General features: G+C 34.9%; 1 protein-coding gene across 1 annotated transcript; it reads left to right on the forward strand.

Annotated features, from left to right (window-relative positions):
• The first annotated feature begins 727 nt into the window (after positions 1 to 727).
• LOC148167802 (neprilysin-1-like) lies at positions 728 to 21,048 on the forward strand. The gene is made up of 13 exons (XM_088045433.1): positions 728 to 1,036; positions 1,088 to 1,430; positions 5,005 to 5,049; positions 8,076 to 8,321; positions 8,368 to 8,573; positions 8,669 to 8,848; positions 13,114 to 13,325; positions 13,373 to 13,589; positions 17,126 to 17,308; positions 17,363 to 17,525; positions 20,084 to 20,203; positions 20,252 to 20,448; positions 20,495 to 21,048. The coding sequence occupies exons 2-13, from the start codon at positions 1,112 to 1,114 to the stop codon at positions 20,765 to 20,767; spliced, it is 2,361 nt and encodes a 786-aa protein (XP_087901559.1). The 5' UTR covers positions 728 to 1,036; positions 1,088 to 1,111; the 3' UTR covers positions 20,768 to 21,048.
• Positions 21,049 to 22,147: the final 1,099 nt, after the last annotated feature.

The raw sequence follows: 22,147 nt of genomic DNA on the forward strand, positions 1-22,147 counted from the left end.
GTTGTGTTCTGATCATAATTGGGTTAGTCTAAATTTGTTCACGCCAACGCTTTTCATTTCTATGAATTTATATTGGGTTGTTTTAAAATAGAAGGCGATCAAAGGGTGGGTTTTTAAAGAAAAAGGCCTATTTTAGAGGAAATCTCGGCTTTTACTCTGCAGTTGAATAGGCCGCTGTGATAGTTTCTTTGTTGGGACGCTTCAGTGAAAATGACAGCGGAGATGTTTGCACAATGCCTTTCATGCAGATGAAGAGACGTTGTCTTCGACACTTGTCGAGGAAGTGGCTGAATCGAACATTTCGGACTTTAATGTGACGTGGGAAGGGATAATTAGGTCCAAATAACTGGGAAAAAATCCCTCGGTTTCCTGCCACCAGTCATCACCTCCATGACCTCCTTCCTTCCCCAAGTCCTCAATAAGCCCATCCAATTTACTCTTCCTCCACTCCTTATGATTTATTCAGGACTTCGCCTCGCGTCGGCACTCTCATAAAAATTTAATAAGCGATGGACACGAAACCACGCTATTATCGTCTGAATCGATCCAACAAATAACCCATTGAGTTATAAATATTCCCAATAATCAAACCATTTCTCCAAGATTCGACAGTTCACCCCTTGGAAAAGCTCCTCCGCCATCGGCTTGTTTTATGCGAGCTTTCACATCTTTCGTCCTTGCTCGTTTTGGACCGTGCTTTGCCGAATGACAGGTGGTTCGCAAGTCCTGAAACGGTCCGAGCCAGTATCAGTGCCAGAATTCACCTGACGCAGTTTGGGTGCTCTTGTCTAATCGATAAGACGTGTGTTTTCGACGAATGTGTCGACGGTGCCCAATGGAAAACGACAACTTTGAGCTTTTCAACGCTTAGGAAGAGTGGAACTCAAAAAGGCATTTTTTCTGAGAACGGAGATTTCAGGACTTGCCGAGTACTTGTTTTCGGGGATCGCAGCAAGCACGTGCGTTGGCTCCACAATATTCATACAGGGTGAGCCACAAAAAGGACTTCCGGGGTCTAGAAATGGTCTGTTCATAGGTAAGAATCAAATCAGTGAAGTTTTCTTGGATCCAAAAATTGCCTTTTTAGCACCTTTTCTAAGCCATCAACCTCATGAATAAATTATCAAATTCGGAGTGCAATGGACCAATCCAAATGAGTGAAGTGTCTGTGATAGACAATAAATCTTGGAAATGCTCCGAGAGCAACAACGGCTACTTAAAACAAAAAAGTGGTCCTGAAGAGTCGCTGCTTGGCTCGACGGCGGTGACAACCGTCGTCCAAGTGTCCGGTTCGGGAGCCAAAACAATGGTTTTACCACAAAACAAACAAGCCAAAGAGAAATGCCTCGTTGCTGCCGTTTTCGCGCTGTGCATCTTCTCGATAGTTTTATTGTTTATCGCAGTTGGTAGCAGGAGTCACCAGTGCGTTGGTAAGCACCCATTTTCGTTTTCTCCAGTTGGTGGTACCGAACTTTTAGTACCAACAAATTAGATATAAATCGTCTTTAACCGTTCCGACCGTTTAATTTAACGAGATAATTGACGTGTCAATCATAATCGCAGCTAGAAACTTGTTGACACCTAATCTCGAAATTCCCCTGGTTCGTCTTGAGCACGTAATGGAGGGCGGTTGTAACGTAATTCTGTTAAACTACACTACACGGGTTTAATGACGATCGATTATTCACGAGGACGCGATCTGTGTTTTATATTAACTGTTGATTTTTTTGTTTACACCACCGCCATGTTCGTATATTTAGATTCCAGCGATCACTTTGATCGTTGTGTTAAACAAAAAAAAATGTGTCAAGTCTCGTGTGTATTCTTTCCGTGGCGTTTTATTGTTCTCTAGTTTCTCCATAACTATAAAAGATCTTTATATAGTATATCCGGTGAGAGATTGGGATTTCGACAGTTGACACATAGGTTGGCAGCAAATTATGCCACAAAATACACTAAAAACACTAAATTCCTACGCGAAATGGGTTGACAGGTTGTCAGTAACTAGGTTATTTTGTTATTTTAAATTTCGCGCGTATGGTACACTTTTTATTGCGTAGATTTAGTGACTTTTCTGTCATTCAAACTCTCACTTTACGAACTATACAGTAAAACCACCAACACCGCAATCTTCCCTTGCATTACAACCGGCAACGTTGCCTAGGGAGATTTTTGGTGAGAAAATAGTTGTCAAATTTTTGACATTTCTGAAAATTAGGCAGTGTTTCCGTTAAAAACAATGATTTAATAGTGAAAAGATTCGGCACAGCCTGAAAGGCCGTTTTGTGCAATCAAATTGTCAATTAGGCAGCTAACCTATAGTTTGTACGGTGAGAGATTGAATGACAGAAAAGTCACTAAATCTACGCGCGAAATTCAAAAAAACAAAATAAGCCCTTTTAGTTACACTTACTTTAGTGTTTTTAGTGTATTTTGTGGCATAATTTTCTGCCAACCTATATGTCAACTGTCAAAATCTCCCAATTTCTCACCGGATATACTATAACTAATACTTATAATTTTAATTCAACAAATTCAGAGAAAATTTGGAAACAAAATTTACAGAGAATCTAAAGAACCCATTAAATTTAGATACAATTCAAAAACAGAAAATCAAGAATTTTTAAAAATTCGGAGTTGAGACAATTTCTCACAAAAAATAAAAAAATTATTTAGACTCAAATGAATGTCAAGAGAATTAAGAAAATATAAATATTGAGCTTAAGAAATCTGATATTCCAGATTTTTTTAACTCCCAAGATCTTTGAGAAAAACTATTAGAGAATTTGGGCAAAAACTAAAGAGCACCTAGAAAATGCATACAAAATATAGAGAGAATTTAGAAAATTCGAAGAGAATCTGGGAGATTCAAACAAACTCGAAAGAATGAATAATGAATTCAATGAGAATTATGATTGAACATATTTAGACAAAATAAAAAAAGCCAAAAAGAATATGGAAGATCAAAAAAGTCGGTATCATTTCTAAAAAAAATATTAGAACGTATTTTAGAAGACTGTAGAATCTAAAAAAAATTGACAAAAGTAAAAAACAAAGAGAAAACAGAAAAATCTCATAAATTTCAATAATAAATATCGGAAATATCTAAACCAAGTTTTGAGAATCAAAGAAGAATCTAGAAAAAACATTAAAAGAAGAATTTATGTCCAGTCTGGCGAAAATGCAGATAATCCATATGGAATGCGCCACTAGAAAAGTTCATGAGTAAAGAATGAACTGAGCCATACTAAACCTTGCACTTGACGTCGCGTTTTTCTGTGCAACTTTGTATTGGCCATTGGCCGATTAGAAGGCAGGGCTAATTACAGGTGTTTTTAAAATACCTACATGTAAAGAAATAGCGGTAATTCTTTGTCACATTCCAGATGCGTTTTTGTGGATTTTCGATTTAAAAATTGTTTTTTCAGATTTCACACTAAATCTGGGACTTTTATATGGATTTTTTATTAATATCGATTTTGCCAAAAAAGCATCGATTTTTAATGCATATATTTTTATTTTCAATGTTTTTTAATCATTAAAAATCGATAATTGGGGTTTCGATGTATGTATTTTATTTTACACTCTTGATTTTGGTGGTATTTATAAAGAAGACTGAAATTTAATTAAGGGGAATTATATTTTAGAATTTTGTTTACTCTTATTGAATTTGTTTTTTTTTATAATTTATTTACTTAATATTTTGTTTATTACTTAAGGTTTTTATTTATTTTTGTTTTTCTCGTATTTGCTTATTATTTTGTTGCTTTATTAAGAATTTTATTTATTTTTGTTTTTCACAATAAACTAAAGTCCGTTTTAAACACCGCAATCTCCCCCTGCATTACAACCGGCAACGTTGCCTAGGGAGATTTTTGGTGAGAAAATAATTGTCAAATTTTTGACAGTTCTGAAAATTAGGCAGTGTTTCCGTTAAAAACGTTTCTTTTACACCCTGTTGGATTGCAAATCAAAGGATTTAATAGTGAAAAGACTCGGCACAGTCTGAAAGGCCGTTTTGTGTAATCAAATTGTCAATTAGGCAGCTAACCTATTTGATTTTATCACCAAAAGTCACCATCGCCGACGTTGCCGGTTGTAAAGTGGTGGGAGAGTGCGGTGTTGGTGGTTTTTTAATAAAAAAACGGACTTTACGATTGGCTTCGGTTTCAAATGTCCATCCAAAGTTACACATTTTAAAATTGTCATTGTTTAATTCGTTCCTGTTACAATGGCGGGGTTATGTGAATTCAGTTTTGTTACTGTTTTAACAGAATTCGCATCAGAGAAAATTTACTTCACTTGGAACATTTTTTTAATTCATTACGCAATCTTGGCACAGCAATTTTCATGTCAAAATTGGCAAATGTCAAATTCTGAGGAGTCAATTATGCCCACTTTGTCATCTTAAAAGTGATTCATCAAGATTGCAACCTTTAATAAAGAAATAACCTAAACCGAGTGAACTCGCAGATTCTTCAAATAATTAAAGTCCGTTTTTTTTTTTTAAACGAACCACCAACATCGCGATTTTCCCCTGCATTACAACCGGCAACGTTGCCTAGGGAGATTTTTGGTGAGAAAATAGTTGTCAAATTTTTGACATTTCTGAAAATTAGGCAGTGTTTCCGTTAAAAACGTTTCTTTTACAGGCTGTTGGATTGCAAATCAAAGAATTTAATAGTGAAAAGACTCGGCACAGTCTGAAAGGCCGTTTTGTGTAATCAAATTGTCAATTAAGCAGCTAACCTATTTGATTTTATCACCAAAAAGTCACCATCGACGACGTTGCCGGTTGTAAAGTGGTGGGAGAGTGCGGTGTTGGTGTTTTTTAATAAAAAAACGGTTTTTACATAAAAGTGCAATGGAATGTTTAGCAAGATTTCGACATTGTGGCCATATGAAACCAGTCGTTTTGCAACAGCTTCAGGGAGATTTTTAAATATTGCCGTGGCCCCAATTATGGCTGTCGTGATTAATTGCTTCACGTTTTTTTGGTTACAGATAGCCGAAGTAGTGTCTGTCTCACTGAGGAATGCGTCAGAACAGGTAAGACCGCACCTAATTCGTAAAAAAATGAAGTTGGTCCCCATTTGTTGGCACCGCCACTGGAAATTTAATCGTCATTACCGAGTTTCCGTAACTCTACACCGCACTAAAATAAATTGTAGTTGCGCTGTGCCTCTACAATTTCTCATTAGCACAAACGCAAATGAGTTCGCCGCAAATGTAATTCTATTATCCGATTTTACGGCGGATAGGAAATTAAATTCTGTCGATTTAAATTAAAACTGCACGAGGGATTTTTTGCGGGAAATTGCCAACGGGGAAGAAATTTCATCCTTCCACCCCTCGACTCCTGAGAAATTTATTTCATTTCGTGCACGACAAACACGCGACGACTGAAAGAAATACCAATCGTTAACAAATAACTAACTTCTGGCGGATCTTCAAGGTGTTATTTTAAGGTCAAGAGCGGAAAAAACAAGTTCCGGACGGTCTCGAGGGTGCAAAGTTGCAGAGGGAGACAATTTTGTCGTATTCTAGGGGGTGGAATAAAGTTCTTGATTAAAGATGAAAATTTGGATAAGGAAAACCAGGAGGGATCGCAATCCTCGGTTATGCAACCAATTTTACCCCAGTTTTGTGTGCCGAGTTAATCAAAAGAAGTCGCAAAAATAGCTCCGTCAAGTTTGACATCGCAAAAAAATTCAAACATGCCATAATTTTGTGCTAATTCTGTGCCAATTTGTACTGCAATTTTTAAATTCTGGGCTCTTTTTGTTTTCGAGTTATTCAAGAAACACAAATGATGCTCAAACTTGATGTCTGGCATCATATGTCATCAAAATGAATCAAACTAGTCTTATATAGTTTATCCGGTGAGAGATTGGGAGATTTCGACAGTTGACATATAGGTTGGTAGCAAATTATACTACAAAATACACTAAAAACACTAAATTCCTACGCGAAATGGGTTAACAGGGTTGTCAGTAACTGGGGTTATTTTGTTATTTTAAATTTCGCGCGTATGGTACACTTTTTATCGCGTAGATTTAGTGACTTTTCCGTCATTCAATCTCTCACCGTACAAACTATAATTTTGTGTTAATTCTGTGCTAATTTGTGGTGTAATTTTTAAATTTTGTGCTCTTTTGGTTTTTGAGTTATTACCAAAACAAAAATGATGCTCAAACTTGACGCCTAGCATCATGAGTCGCAAAAATTGATCAAATTGGTCTTATAATTTTGTGCTAATTCTGTGCCAATTTGTGCTGCAATTTTTAAATTCTGTGCTCTTTTCGTTTTTGAGTTATTCTAATAAACAAATTTGAACAATCGTCAAGTTTGAGCATCATACATCGCAAAACAGATTAATTGATATTCCATAACTTTTTGCCAATTTTGTGCTAGCTAATGGTACAATTTCCAAGTTCTGTGCTGTTTTCGTTTTTGAGTTATTTAAAAAAAATGTACAAAAATAGTAGGCAACCAAAAATACAGTTTTAAACGAATTTTCTTTGAACAATCGTCAAATGATTAGAGCTTTTTGATATTCATATTTAGAATTAAAAAATCTTTGTTTTGATTACCGGACATACAACGTGTTTATAAATGTTTCTAGCATCAAGGGCGGCTATGAAATGTCAAAGAAATTTGCCGATCATTACAAATGTGGGTTTCAGTTTGTCAATTGACATTTGCAGTTAACCTCAAACATGAAACAAAGTAAGTTTTGAGAAATAAGCTGTTCTAGTTGTGGTTTAAAACATAAAAAGTAAAAACTTCAAACTTAAAACGTCATTGAAGCAAGTAACATTATAAATAATTTTCCTGATAGTTATATTCACTATGAAAACAAAGCGGCATAATAGTGTACGACAGGAATTCCAAAGCCACGCTTGATGCTAGAAACATTTATAAACACCTTGTACTAAATGTACATACATAATTTAATTAACGCCCTTTATATTCTTCACAATAAAAAATCTGCTGAGTAAGAACTGTTCTGTCATTTATTTTTCTCTGAATCACGTCGTAAAATGAGTGTTCCAGGAATAGTTTTCCAAGCGCGTTAGAATGATGTCTTTAGAGAATCTTGCTCTAGTCAAACACAAATACAGTCGAATTCTATTATATATTTCAAGGAACGGAGGGATAAATAGATATATAAATATATTAATTAAGCTCTGTTGCGATGTACAGGGTGTTTATAAATGTTTCTAGCATCAAGTGTGGCTATGAAATGTCAAAAAAGTTTGCCGCTTATTAAAAATGTGGGTTTAAATTTTTCAACTGTCATTTGAAGGTAACCTCAATCACAGAGTAAAGTTAATTTTGAAACAAAAACTGTTCTAGTTATGTTTTAAAACCTGAAAAGCAAAGACACAAAACCGTAACTGAAACGTTGACGTGAGTGACGTTTTAAATGTAGTTAATCATAGTCATACTCACTATGAAAACAAAGCGGCAAAATGGTACATGGCAGAAATTCCAGAGCCACCCTTGATGCTAGAAATATTTATAAACACTTTGTAATGATGTTCAAACTTGACGATGGTTCAAGTTTGTTTATTTGAATAACTGAAAAACGAAAAGAGCACAGAATTTAGAAATTGCACGATTAGTTAGCACAAAATTATGGCATATTATTAAGCTGTTTCGTGATGCCTGATGCTCAAACTTGACGCTTCTTGAGAGAAAAATCGTTGAAATCTGTATTTTGGGTTGCCTACTATGTTTTGTACATTTTTTGGAATAACTCAAAAACCAAAAGAGCACAAAATTTAAAAATTACAGCACAAATTAGCACAAAATTATAAGGCTTCATTTTGGTGACATATGACAAGTTTGAGCATCATTTGTGTTTCTTGAATAACTCGAAAACGAAAAGAGCACAGAATTAAAAATGGCAGCTCAAACTTGCCGAACCTTTATTTTGATTCGGCCTTGAACTTGTTGGTGTTTGAACTCCACTTGATTAAAGACTAAGTAAATACACTTTATTTTCGCAATACAATCTGTTCTTTTCATGCGCCCCTAAAAATGTTATTAAACCTCGAATTCCCGCCCAGCGGCGTCGCTTCTGGGGGCAATGGACCACGCGGCCGACCCTTGCGTCGACTTTTTCCAGTATGCCTGCGGGACCTGGAACAAGAAGCACGTGATCCCCGAAGACCGCAGCTCGATTAGCACTTTCGAAGTGATGGCGGACCAACTTCAGGTCATTCTTAAGGGCGTTCTGGAGGAGCCCGTCAACTTGGAGGACAACGAGGCGACAAGAAAAGCGAAGACTTTCTACAACACTTGCATGGACATTCGTAAGTCGCCCGCGGTGGGGTTGGCGAAGTGTCAGTTGTTTTTCAGATCAGATTCGCAAGATTGGCGACGAGCCCATTCGGGAGGTTTTGGTGCAGTTGGGCGGATGGCCGGTGACCAAGCCGGTGTGGGAGCCCCCAGACTTCTCCATCGAGGTTCTTCTTGGTCGCATTCGGGGGATTTACAATGAAGGCGTTCTGATTGAGCAGTGGGTGGGCCCCGACGACAAAAACAGTTCAGTTAACATCATCCAGGTGCGCACAAAGTAAGAAGTAGGTAGGCGGAGCATGGTTTTCAGTTGACTGGTGGTTTGACAGATTTGTGGCTCATTGAGGAGTGTTTTTTGCAGATGGACCAAATGCAACTGGCGCTGCCTAGTCGAGACTACTATCTTAAAGCCAGCAGTGAAGGGGACATGACGGCTTATCACAAGTACATGACTAACATTGCCGTTTTACTAGGAGCGAATAAGACGACAGCTAAAGAAGAACTGCAAGAAGTGGTCGATTTTGAACGGAGATTAGCTAACGTGAGTGATGTTATTACGTTTAGAGGATGTGTTTAGTGATTGTCGTCGAATGGAAATTGGTTTTCCTTGCAGTGGTCGAGCGGCGCGCAACACTCGATTTCCTGTTAATGGAAGCTATTAGTCGAAATTGAAATTCAGAGTCACTTAGAAGTGATTGATTGCTTGGAGAGCAACTCGTCCCACAAATGGGATAATAACAGCTTTTATTCTAATATAGTAAACTTCCAAACTCGGGAACTTTGATCGATAAAAGTTCAGACAACCGGAAGTTAGTCGCACTTAAAAATGGTGGATAATAAGGAGAATGCAAAAAATGTAACCTATATGTTTTTGTACCAAATTTTGTTCAAATAACGCAGTGGTGCAAAAATTTTTGAAAAGTACATGACGGTTTTGCCAAAATTGGCTAAAGAAATTTAAATATTCAGGCGGGAGCTGAAACACTTTTTCATTGGTTTGACGTCACAACTCAGCTACGCGCTCCGCCTACTGATAGAATTCCGTATGCAGAACATTTGTTTAACACCAGCGTTGCAATTTATGGTTGTTTTTGCAAAAAAAATTTTATGAAGAAATCCTAATTTTGGTTAGTAAAATGGTTGGATTTTTATTATCCAAGAGAAATACAATAGGCTACCGGACACCAGAAAAATCGATGCATTTTATTGTGTTTATGAGTTACGAATACGCATGAATCAATTACCAAACAGATTTTTTGTTCTCCAAAGGTCGGAATTATTAGCTAAATATTCGTTTGAAATCCAGCTTCGCGCTGTTAGTTTAAATAAGTCTTCAGTGACTACGTCATAACTCCTTTCTATGCATATGAATTGAGAAAACGCATACGTCAATGGTTTGTTGCATTGGTGAGAGTGAGATAGAGTAATCGTTATAATTCCTAACTGGTTTCCGATTTATAGCACACTTGCGTCCACCAATCAGAAGTTTTGTTTTCATAAGTCAGCTCAGGAGTCATCTGTCCATTTTCGCTTTTCGATTATTGCAGCACTAAAGTAAGAAAGATACAAAAACTATAGTAATTCACATTCTGCACACACATTTTATGCATTCATAACCTCAATTCAAACTCAACTTCATCGTTTTCACCCAAGGTTCCTAAATTAAGCAGGTTTGCTCGTTACTAAGGCTGAAACTCCACCCCCTTTTGGTTGCTAGGTACGTGGGACAATAAATGACGTCACAAGAAAGTTCTGTCAATTTTTCTGCGGTGTAAAAACATTGTCGATCGCCATTGTTTAACAAAGTTGCTATTTTAAATAATATTAGCAATTGAAAAATTGAATCGGAATTTAAAAGAACGATGACGTGTTCGCGCCAGTTTGAGAAGCCTGCTTCTATTGGCTCAAAACTTTGTAGCAAACCTGTTAATTTTAGTAACCTTGGTTTTCACCAATGACCTCGGCATTACCTATAGCCAATAGGCGTCGACTAAGAAGTTGTTACGTCACCAAGGCGCGTGTTTGAAACTATCCATTTTTTAAATAATTTTTTTTTGACACTGATTTTTAATGTTTTCAGAGTGGACAGATTTACTTTTTGAAATAAAAAAATAACAGTCCGGTAGCCTATTATAATTATTATGTTGATGTTTCTTATTCAACCGGTATACTTTCAAACGTTTATTCACATTGCATCATTCTCGGTCGGCGGGCGCATTTATCGCATTTACCGCATTTAACGATAATTTCTACGAATACACAGTCAGATTTATTATTTCTTTCTTTCTCATGACACCTTTGAAGAAAAAATATGGTTTTTACATTTTGATCTATTCTGATTTGAATGAATTTTATTTATGTGCGATATAATAACCATTTATTTTTTTCTATATTCGGAAATGATTCGTGCTCTCCGTATTCGCAAGAAAATTTATAATTCAATAATTTGGTAGAAATTAAATAGGTGGTTTACTATATTGGATTTTTTATAATCAGACCAAATTAATAACAATAACTGATCCAAAGCTTTGGTTGTTTTTTTAATTTTTAATTTCTATACAGTATGTCACCGGATTGAGTTCACAAGAGAGAAAAAAAAAGTTATTCTACATTTTACAAAAAAATGACAACCGAATAACATTTTTGCTTAATTCAAAACAGATAATTCTGCAATTAAAATTTCAAAATTATTAGTTTGTACTCTTAAAATAAATTTTTTCATATTTTTATTTATTCAATTTTCTAATCGTAAGTACTTAATAGTAGACTGTGAATTCAAAATATCAAATAGTGCATTAAAGATTAAAGGAAAATTTACTCAATAATAGGTAAGTATTTAAAACTCGGATAATAAATGCAGTTGCATCCGACAAAATTCGAAACAGTCGAATTACGAGTTAGAATTATTGAACTATGTGCTGAAAGAGGTGAGGGTTAATCAAATATTGGTTTAAATTAAGGAATAAATTTTATTCTTTTGGCATTTGTTGCAAAATTAAAAATAAAAAAGTTCTTTGTTAGTTTTTGTTTTTTACGATTTTAGAAACACATTCTGATAAGTTTTAATTTAAGCAAAAACTATTATTCCGTGATTTATGCGTAAAATTAAAAATATAGTTTTTTTCCCTTTTGCAAACTCAATCCGAGGACATACTATTGACTATATAGAATAAAAGTCGAAACTAAATCGGTAAATTTCTTTGAATAGTTTTTTCGTTAGGCCAAAGGATTTTTTTTATTAAAACGCCCAACTCTTCAAGTCTTTAAGCAAAAAATTCATTGTTTTTAAGTTTGTAAAAAGCACTTTAATAAATAAAGTCAGTGTATGTAGCATGTGGACTAGAGTTAAAGTCAATCAAAAAATTTAATACCTGCATGTATCATGGGTAATAACATAATTAATTACAATAAATTTAAAATATTACACTGTATAGAAACGTCAGACATCGAACATCTCGCGGCCGAAAAGCATTTTTTTTCTTTTTATTGTTTTAAGGAACTGTTATAAATATTTTTTTAGGCGACTTTCACTGAAAATGAAATTTTTAGGCCTTAAAAGCGGCCTAAAAGTGAGTCTTTTCTGGCCGATCTATGGTGGCGCCATCTATCCATAGTTTTGCATATTACGTCAAGATACCGATATTACCCTCAATTTTATAATTATTTGGGTAAAATCAAATCGACAAACTGCTGTAAAGTGCAACAAAGACGTGTTGAATTATTGAAAATGAACATGTCTAGCAGGGCTCCTACAACAACATTAAAAAACACATTAAACCTAATTCATACAAATTGTGAAGCTAGACGTGCTGAAACTGCAAATGTTAATAAGGAAAATATGAACTTTTCTGAAGGATTCATAAATATTTACAATTATTCAGTTGTTACAATCGATTAAATCAATAAATCATAAATAAAAATAATTAACTTGTAAATTTTATGATGTCGCCTAAAAAATCTTGTGTGTAACACGGCCAAAAAGTGCCATTTTGCCCTCGCCTTCTTTCTTTCGGCTAGCGCCTCGGCCATTAAAAAAAGGCTCGGCCAAAAAAGAACCACTTCTTGGCCTTGGTACACAAATAGCTATTTCGGGTGCATTAATACTAGCACTTTTACATCCTGGCACAAAACACCACTGTTTTGACCCCATTTTTAATTATAAAGACGGCAATCGAATTAAACTAAAACAAACGCACGGCTCTGCTAAGAGCGAAGCTGAGATGTGACGTCACAAAGCTAGCCTCGCTGATAGGTATGTTTTCCAATCTCGCTCGAATCGGACTTTTAAAAACGCTTAAAAAATTATAAACATTTTTTTTTTGCAATTTTTCCACTAGCGACATCATATTATACGACATGAAAACTATCGATTTTCGTCAAAATTCAAAAACGTGCAATCTCACTATTTTTATTAAAAAACCACCAACACCGCACTCTCCCACCACTTTACAACGGCAACGTCGTCGATGGTGAATTTTTGGTGATAAAATCAAATAGGTTAGCTGCCTAATTGACAATTTGATTACACAAAACGGCCTTTCAGGCTGTGCCGAGTCTTTTCACTATTAAATCATTTGATTTGCATTCCAACAGGCTGTAAAAGAAACGTTTTTAACGGAAACACTGCGTAATTTTCAGAAATGTCAAAAATTTGACAACTATTTTCTCACCAAAAATCTCCCTAGGCAACGTTGCCGGTTGTAATGCAGGGGAAAATTGCGGTGTTGGTGGTTTAAAAAAAAAACGGACTTTATAACCACTAGCCTTATCTCCGCAATTCCCATTGGTATGAATTTAAAATTTCAGGCGTCGCTTCCTGAAGCGGACCGTCACGATACGAGTGCAATCTACAGGAAATTAACACTGCAGGAATTGCAAACGATCGTTCCTCAAATTAAATGGCTCGAATACTTGCGATCATTCCTAGACGCGGATATCACCGAACAAGAACCCGTTGTGGCTTACGGCCTCTCGTATTTTATTGAAATGGGTAAAATTCTAGCCGAGACCGATCGGAGGTAATTTCATCAAAAATTAAACCCCAAGTGAAAAGTCGCTTTTCTAGAGTCATCCACAATTACGTGCTGTGGCGTTTGATTATGTCGCTGTCACCTCATATGATTGACGATTATCAGAAGGAGCGAGTCGAATTCCGCAAGATTCTCCAAGGAGTGCTCAGCGAGAGACATCGGTGGTCCCAATGCGTCGAATGGACCAATAAGAAGTTGGGGATGGCTGTTGGAGCGCTTTTCATACGCGATAACTTCAACCACGACAGCAAAGTGAGATATAATTTAGTTTTTCGAATTTGCCGCTTTAATAGGTCCATTAAAGTACTCAATTTGGAGTCGTTTATAGGTATCTATAAGAGAACTCAAAGTAGGAAATTTTGTTTTTTAAGAATTGGCAGAACTAATTAGTCTGGCTGTCACCCGTTTCCTGTCAAGTTCTTGGTCAATTTGGATTTTACGATTCGTGTTTAATAAATTGCTGCGTAAACAAAAAATGTATCAATATAATTGAATTGTCCTTTGCGGCCAACAATAATTGTACCTAAATATAATTGATGTGAATACTGGCTGTGAGGTTAGGTTACGTTATGTCAAAATATAGTGACAGTGAAACTCAATAAATGTCAAATTTTAAATTGAATTCGAAAATCAAGTGGCAACCATTACCAATCGTGTAAAACGAAAAGACTTAGAATTGGAATATTTAAATTGTTTATTAAAAAAAGGGTGCAAATTCGAAAAAATAGTATAAAGGACTTGTTTTATAATGGCATTGGTGCACTCGCCCCATACAAAACTCGCCTACGGCTCGTTTTGTACACCGGAAACTCGTGCACCAAATTGGCCATTATAAAACACGTTCTTTAATATACTATTTTCGAATTTGCCGCTTTAATAGGTCCATTAGGGTACTCGATTTGGAGTTGTCTATAAGAGAACTCAAAGTAGGAAATTTTGTTTTTTAAGAATTGGCAGAACTAATTAGTCTGGCTGTCACCCGTTTCCTGTCAAGTTCTTGGTCAATTTGGATTTTACGATTCGTGTTTAATAAATTGCTGCGTAAACAAAAAATGTATCAATATAATTGAATTGTCCTTTGCGGCCAACAATAATTGTACCTAAATATAATTGATGTGAATACTGGCTGTGAGGTTAGGTTACGTTATGTCAAAATATAGTGACAGTGAAACTCAATAAATGTCAAATTTTAAATTGAATTCGAAAATCAAGTGGCAACCATTACCAATCGTGTAAAACGAAAAGACTTAGAATTGGAATATTTAAATTGTTTATTAAAAAAAGGGTGCAAATTCGAAAAAATAGTATAAAGGACTTGTTTTATAATGGCATTGGTGCACTCGCCCCATACAAAACTCGCCTACGGCTCGTTTTGTACACCGGAAACTCGTGCACCAAATTGGCCATTATAAAACACGTTCTTTAATATACTATTTTCGAATTTGCCGCTTTAATAGGTCCATTAGGGTACTCGATTTGGAGTTGTCTATAAGAGAACTCAAAGTAGGAAATTTTGTTTTTTATGAATTGGCAGAACTAATTAGTCTGACTGTCACCTGTTCCCTGTCAATTTGGATTTTACAATTCGTGTTTATAATACATGTGAATACTGGCTGTGAGGTTAGGTTACGTTATGTCAAAATTCAGTGACAGTGAAACTCAATAAATGTCAAATTTAAATTAAATTTGAAAATTAAGTGGTTACAAAACCATTACCAATCGTGTAACACGAAAACTCTTAAAATTGGAAAATTTAAATTTTTTATTAAAAAAATGGTGCAAATTCGAAAAAATGGTATAAAAGACTTGTTTTATAATGGCATGAATTTCTAAATTTTTAATTATGTAAATTAACTTTAAACTACAACTTAACTCAAACTTCATGTGTTAGTCAAATTAAATTGAGAGTTAACTCAAAACTATTAGTTTACGACAATGGAAAAACAACTTTTAGTTAATTTATAGTTACGCAACTAACAGTTAAAAATAGCTAGAAGTTAACTTCTAAGTAAAAATTTAAGTGTTTTTCCACAATATTTCAGCTTAAAGTTAGTAAACTGATAGTTAAACAAAAAAATTGTTATGTTGTCTAATTAGGTTAGTTGCCTAATTGACAATTTGATTACACAAAACGGCCTTTCAGGCTGTGCCGAGTCTTTTCACTATTAAATCATTTCATTTGCAATCCAACAGGCTGTAAAAAAACATTTTCAACGGAAACACTGCCCAATTTTCAGAAATGTCAAAAATTTGACAGTTATTTTCTCACCAAAAATCTCCCTAGGCAACGTTGCCGGTTGTAATGCAGGGGAAGATTGCGGTGTTGATGGTTTTTAAAAAAAAAACGGACTTTAGTTAACAATTAGTTAATGAAAACCGTAAGTTAACTAAAGATGGAAAAACCCAGCCTTAGGGGTCAATTCTAATTCAGTGCCACAAATCGGTTACGCAGCGGCAAAGTTGCCGCACTGTCAAATGCAAAATAAAATGAAGCACAGGGCGCTAAAGCATTGTCGAGCGTCAATATTTTTATGTCTCATCGTTTAATTATTGGCTCCTTATGGCTCGAATTTGCGGTACGTTAGAGGTACAATTACGCCCTTGGGCATTAAGGTGTCATAGCAACCTCACAACAAACAGCGACTGGCTACGAATCGACTTGCTTTCTTTTCCCGCCAGATTCAAATTGCATTTAAACTCAATTATCATCAAACACTCAAATTCAAAAGGTGCCTGAATAAATAAACTGGTTGTAATGTAATGTTTTGAGGCATTCATGCTTTGCAGTTCGCATGCTCCACTGTGTGCGCGTGTTGTTTTGAGGTTATGTCAAATGAGTTATCCATGTTGTGAATTTTTCGTATTCTTTATTGTATAAATCTTTAGATTTTGTTGGCAATAAACTTTCAGTGGCTTTTGCAACGTTTTCAACAATTTTAGATGGAATTTTACCTGCCATCTTGACACGCTTTCAATTGTTTCTCAAAGCGTTCTAAGATTAATTTCATTGACAAGACACTAGATTATTTTAATAACAGTAATAAAAATAATGCTAATAACATAGTTCCTAGTAATTAACGAATTAACTAATGATTAATAAATTATAAATCAACTGCAATAGTAATTTGTGGTTTCAATTATCGTAAATAAACAGTGTAGAAATCAGAAATTGTATATAAAGCCATTAGTTATAAAAATGATTAAATCTTTAAACTAACACAAAACGATATGTGAAGTATTTTTTATAGTCTTTATGTAGATTCAAGAACAGAAATTTGTATTTGTGGAGAAATTATTAATTTTTGAAAAATCAAAATTTATTGGTAAGACATAAAACGTTGTACCACGGCCATAACTTGATGTTTATGTATCTCGGGCAACTTACAAAGTCTCGGGCCGAAGTTGCCCTCGAACATAAACATCCACATTATGCCCTTAATACATAAATAACTATTTCAAGCATGGGGTAGACAAGTAGTTGAGGAAACGACTTGAATCATCTCATGCTTGTAGTGCTAACCAATTAAACAAGATTCAACTCCAAAATTTGGCTAAAATGAAGCCGAATGACAGATGCCGCAATGTCCATGGTAACCACGGTTTGCGTTAACGCAAAATCGAATTAGAATTAGACCGTTAGAATTGGAAAAATTTTTATTGAAAAAAGGGTGCAAATTCGAAAAAATAGTATAAAGGACTTGTTTTATAATGGCATTGGTGCACTCGTCCCACCAAAGTGGCCGTTATAAAACACGTTCTTTAATATACTTGATGGAGAATTCGTTTAGGAAACGGCTTTGACGATGATCCATACAATTCGGGAGGCTTTTAACGAGTTATTGGCCGAGAATGATTGGATGGACGACGAGACTAGGGCCGTTGCGAAGGAAAAAGCTGATGCCATGAACGAGAGAATTGGATATCCCCAGTTGATCACGAATAAGGAAGAGTTGGTGAAGGAGTACGCATCAGTGAGTATCCAGAAATATGACAGCTTAGGGACTAACATAAATTTTGACTTCTAGTTGAACATTACCACCGCGGAATTCATGACAAACGTGTTGAACATTCTAAAGTACGACGCGGAGCAGAATCTGCAAAAGTTACGACAGCCGGTGGACAAAGATAAATGGTCAACTGAACCGGCGGTGGTGAACGCGTTCTACAACCCTAACAAGAACGATATCGGTACAGTTTAACAAACGCTCTAGTGCGGTTATGGCTTTGACTTTTTAAATCGTTTACAGCCACCTTACCGCAAACCCCCATAAACATAATAACGCTCAAATGGTTGGGTCTCATCTAATAAATATTTTTCCCAGCTGGTCAGTCTTACAAAACAACTCCTTACAGGTCTACATTTCGAGGTGATTTTGTTACTCAACTGACCCAAACTTACTCAAGTTGATGATAAACGCAATTATATTAATTGGGGATACTAAAGAAAACAATACGTGTATTGGAACATTTGGAAATTTGTGGTGTTTATAAGTCTTGACTGTCTTATTAATAGTACCAATTTAGAAAAATTTAAACCAAAAAGGAGTATATTTAGAAATTTTTATTTGGACAACTGAAAATGTCAATTTTTTCAACACTGTAATTTCGTTATTTCTAGTGCGAGAGGAACGAAATTTATGCATGTCGTTTCTTTTGTTTGTTTTAGTAATCACTAATTTGCAAAAATTTAGATCAGAAAGTCGAATTTTTACAAATTTTCATTTTAAGACCAAAAAAAATGCCACCAATTTTTTTTAATCCTATAATTTCTTTATTTTTTATGCGATTTTAACGAAATTTGTGGAGATTATCACTCTCGACTGCCTTATTAAGAGCGTCGATTTAGAAAAATTTAGACCGAAAAAGAGAATTTTTAGAAATTTTTATTTGGACAACAGTGAAAATGTAAATTTTATTCAACACTGTAATTTCGTTATTTTTAGTGCGACAGGAACGAAATTTATGTATGTTGTTTCTTTTGTTTTAGTAATATAACTAATTTGCAAAAATTTAGAACAAAAAATCGAATTTTTAGAAATTTTTATTTTAAGACCAAAAAAATGCCACCAATTTTTTTTAATCCTATAATTTATTTATTTTTTATGCGATTTTAACGAAATTTGTGGAGATTATCACTCTCGACTGGCTTATTAAGAGCGTCGATTTAGAAAAATTTAGACCGAAGAAGAGAATTTTTAGAAATTTTCGTTTTAAGACCAAAAAAATGCCACCATTTTTTTTAATCCTGTAATTTCATTATTTTAAATGTGATTTTAACGAAATTTGTGGAGATTATCACTCTCGACTGCCTTATTAAGAGGGTCGATTTAGAAAAATTTAGACCGAAAAAGAGAATTTTTAGAAATTTTTATTTGGACAACAGTGAAAATGTAAATTTTATTCAACACTGTAATTTCGTTATTTTTAGTGCGACAGGAACGAAATTTATGCATGTTGTTTCTTTTGTTTGTTTTAGTAATATAACTAATTTGCAAAAATTTAGATCAAAAAATCGAATTTTTACAAATTTTCGTTTTAAGACCAAAAAAATGCCACCAATTTTTTTTAATTCTATAATTTCTTTATTTTTTATGCGATTTTAACGAAATTTGTGGAGATTATCACTCTCGACTGTCTTATTAAAAGTGTCGAATTAGAAAAATTTAGACCGAAAAAGAGAATTTTTAGAAATTTTGATTTCGAGAAGTCAAGAAAAATTTTTGTTTTTTGACCAAAAATTTTTAATGACCTGTAAGTTCTTCATTTTTAATGCCATTATAACCAAATTTGTGGAGTTTATAGGTCTTGACTGTCTTATTAAGTGTACAGATTTAGCAAAATTTAGACCAAAACGGAGAATATTTAGAAATTTTTATTTGGACAACAGTGAAAATGTCAATTTTCTTCAACACTGTAATTTCATTATTTTTAGTGCGGCAGGAACGAAATTTATGCATGTTGTTTCTTTTGTTTGTTTTAGTAATATAATTAATTTGCAAAAATTTAGATCAAAAAGTCGAATTTTTAGAAATTTTTGTTTTAATACCAAAACAATTTCACCATTTTTTTTTAAGATTATGTAATTTCTTTATTTTTTATACGATTTTAACGACATTTGTGGAGATTATCACTCTCGACTGTCTTATTAAGAGTGTCGAATTAAAAAAATTTAGACCGAAAAAGAGAATTTGTAAAAAATTTTATTTCGAGCAGCTAAAAAAATTACAAAAAAAAAACTTGAACGCGCTTTAATTTGGACATTTTTGGTGTCACAAGAACGAAATTTGTTGGAGTTTTATTTAAGGTTAAATAGTCCATAGAAGTTGTATCTTCGTTAGCCATTATTTCTAATAACGTTTAATCTTTATTTTTGTAAAAACATTGTTAATTTTTTTTTGTAAGTTTCTATTACTAAGTGGGACTTAGGTCCAGATAATCTAATTTTTCTTAGAAGCATAAGGAACCAAGTGTGCGACTTACGACTATTACGCACGATTTGAAATAAATAGTCATCAATAACTCGCAATTCGCTTTTAAATTGCATATTTGAAAAGAGATTGAGAATATTTATTGCGGTTCATTTCAAGCCAGATGAGACCCAACCACTCGAGGGTTATTATGATTATGGGAGTTTGCGGTTAGGTGGCTGTAAACGGTTTAAAAAGTCAAAGCCATAACCGCACTGGAGCGTTTGATAAACTGTAAGTTAACACGCTATAGTCCACTTTTTCCATTTCTTTGTTTAGTGTTTCCTGCGGGCATCCTGCAGCCTCTGTTCTACAGCCAACACTTTCCCAAGTCGCTGAATTACGGAGGGATAGGTGTAGTGATCGGCCACGAAATCACCCACGGTTTCGACGATAAAGGTAAACTCCATTACGACCTCTTCAATTATTAACAGTTTTTTCTCAAAGGCCGACAGTTCGACAAGGATGGAAATATGATGCAATGGTGGAACAACGCGACCATTAGAGCCTTTCGGGAGCGAACGCAGTGCATAATTGACCAGTACTCCAGATACAAAATTGATGAAGTAGGCCTGTACGTGAACGGCCGCATGACTCAAGGCGAGAACATTGCAGATAACGGCGGCTTAAAGCAGTCATTTCGGGTAAAACACCGGCGGAAAATTTCAATTTTTGATCGCGGTTTTCCAGGCTTACAGAAAATGGGTGTCGCAACATGGAGAAGAGCCTGATTTACCAGGACTCAATCTAACACACGACCAACTCTTTTTCCTCAACTACGCTCAGATTTGGTGCGGGTCGATGAGACCTGAAGACGCTCTCACTAAAGTTAGGTCAAGTGTGCACTCTCCAGGTCCCATCAGAGTTTTAGGACCTCTGTCAAATTCACGGGACTTTGCCAAAGCATATGGGTGTCCTCTAGGATCGCCCATGAATCCCACCAACAAATGTAGCGTTTGGTAGGGAGGACGGTTTTTTGTTTGGGGTTGAATGTGATTTTTTCAAGCTAACAGTTTCATTGTCATTGTCGTTGTAATTTTACAGTTAATATCTCACCTCTAGTACTAATTGTTAACATAATCGGCTGCTAGGACCGTTGCAATGTAAATAATAAATCATTGTTTTGTAAAATGTAATGCAAATTTTGATGTTGCGTATTTTAAACACGTTCTGGACTAATTACAAAATATGTATTTTCACATTATTACTTGGTGTACTATTTATTAATAAATATCATTCTTAAGGGCGTCGTATTTTCTTACCCGAAATGGTCACGGACGCCATTTTTGGTCACACGTAGCCCACTTGATTTGGTAACAACATAAACTGGAGCGTTTGTACAAGGTGTTTATAAATGTTTCTAGCATCAAGCGGGGCTTTGGAATTCCTGTCGTACACCATTTTGCCGCTTTGTTTTCATAGTGAATAGACTATCTTGAAAATTATTTATAATGTTATTTACGTCAATGGCGTTTTAGTTACGGTTTTGTGCCCAAGTTTTCGATTTTCAGGTTTTAAACCACAACTAGAACAGTTTATTTCTCAAAACTTACTTTGCTTCATGTTTGAGGTTAACTGCAAATATCAGTTGACAAATCGAAACCCACATTTGTAATGAGCGGCACATTTCTTTGACATTTCATAGTCACCCTTGATGCTAGAAACATTAATAAACACCTTATATTAATATTGTCGGAGGACAGACGGTATAGTAAAGTCGTTTGCCTCCCATTTTTCAAAATGGTTTACTCGTTGTTCTAACAGACGACGTCTTCTCATAGGCAAATAATCAAAATTTGTTAATTCTTAATTCTGTAAATTAAATCAAATTAAATTGTGAGTTAACTCAAAACTATTAGTTTAGGACAATGGAAAAACACTTATATGGTAAAGTCCGTTTTTTTTATTAAAAAACCACCAACACCGCACTCTCCCGCCACTTTACAACCGGCAACGTCGTCGATGGTGACTTTTTGGTGATAAAATCAAATAGGTTAGCTGCCTAATTGACAATTTGATTACACAAAACGGCCTTTCAGGCTGTGCCGAGTCTTTTCGCTATTAAATCATTTGATTTGCAATTCAACACGCTGTAAAAGAAACGTTTTTAACGAAAACACTGCCTAATTTTCAGAAATGTCAAAAATTTGACAACTATTTTCTCACCAAAAATCTCCCTAGGCAACGTTGCCGGTTGTAATGCAAGAGAACATTGCGGTGTTGGTGGTTTTTTTTAAAAAAAAAACGGACTTTATATCCGGTGAGAGATTATTCCTTTGTCATTTTTTTGTAAAATAAAAAATAAGTTTTTTTTTCTCTTGTGAAATCAATCCGGGGACATAC

The sequence above is a fragment of the Gnatocerus cornutus genome, chromosome 9, assembly GCF_029298725.1.
Source record: "Gnatocerus cornutus isolate USDA-ARS CGAHR chromosome 9, icGnaCorn1.1, whole genome shotgun sequence".
In the NCBI taxonomy this organism is placed as follows: Eukaryota; Metazoa; Arthropoda; class Insecta; order Coleoptera; family Tenebrionidae; genus Gnatocerus; species Gnatocerus cornutus.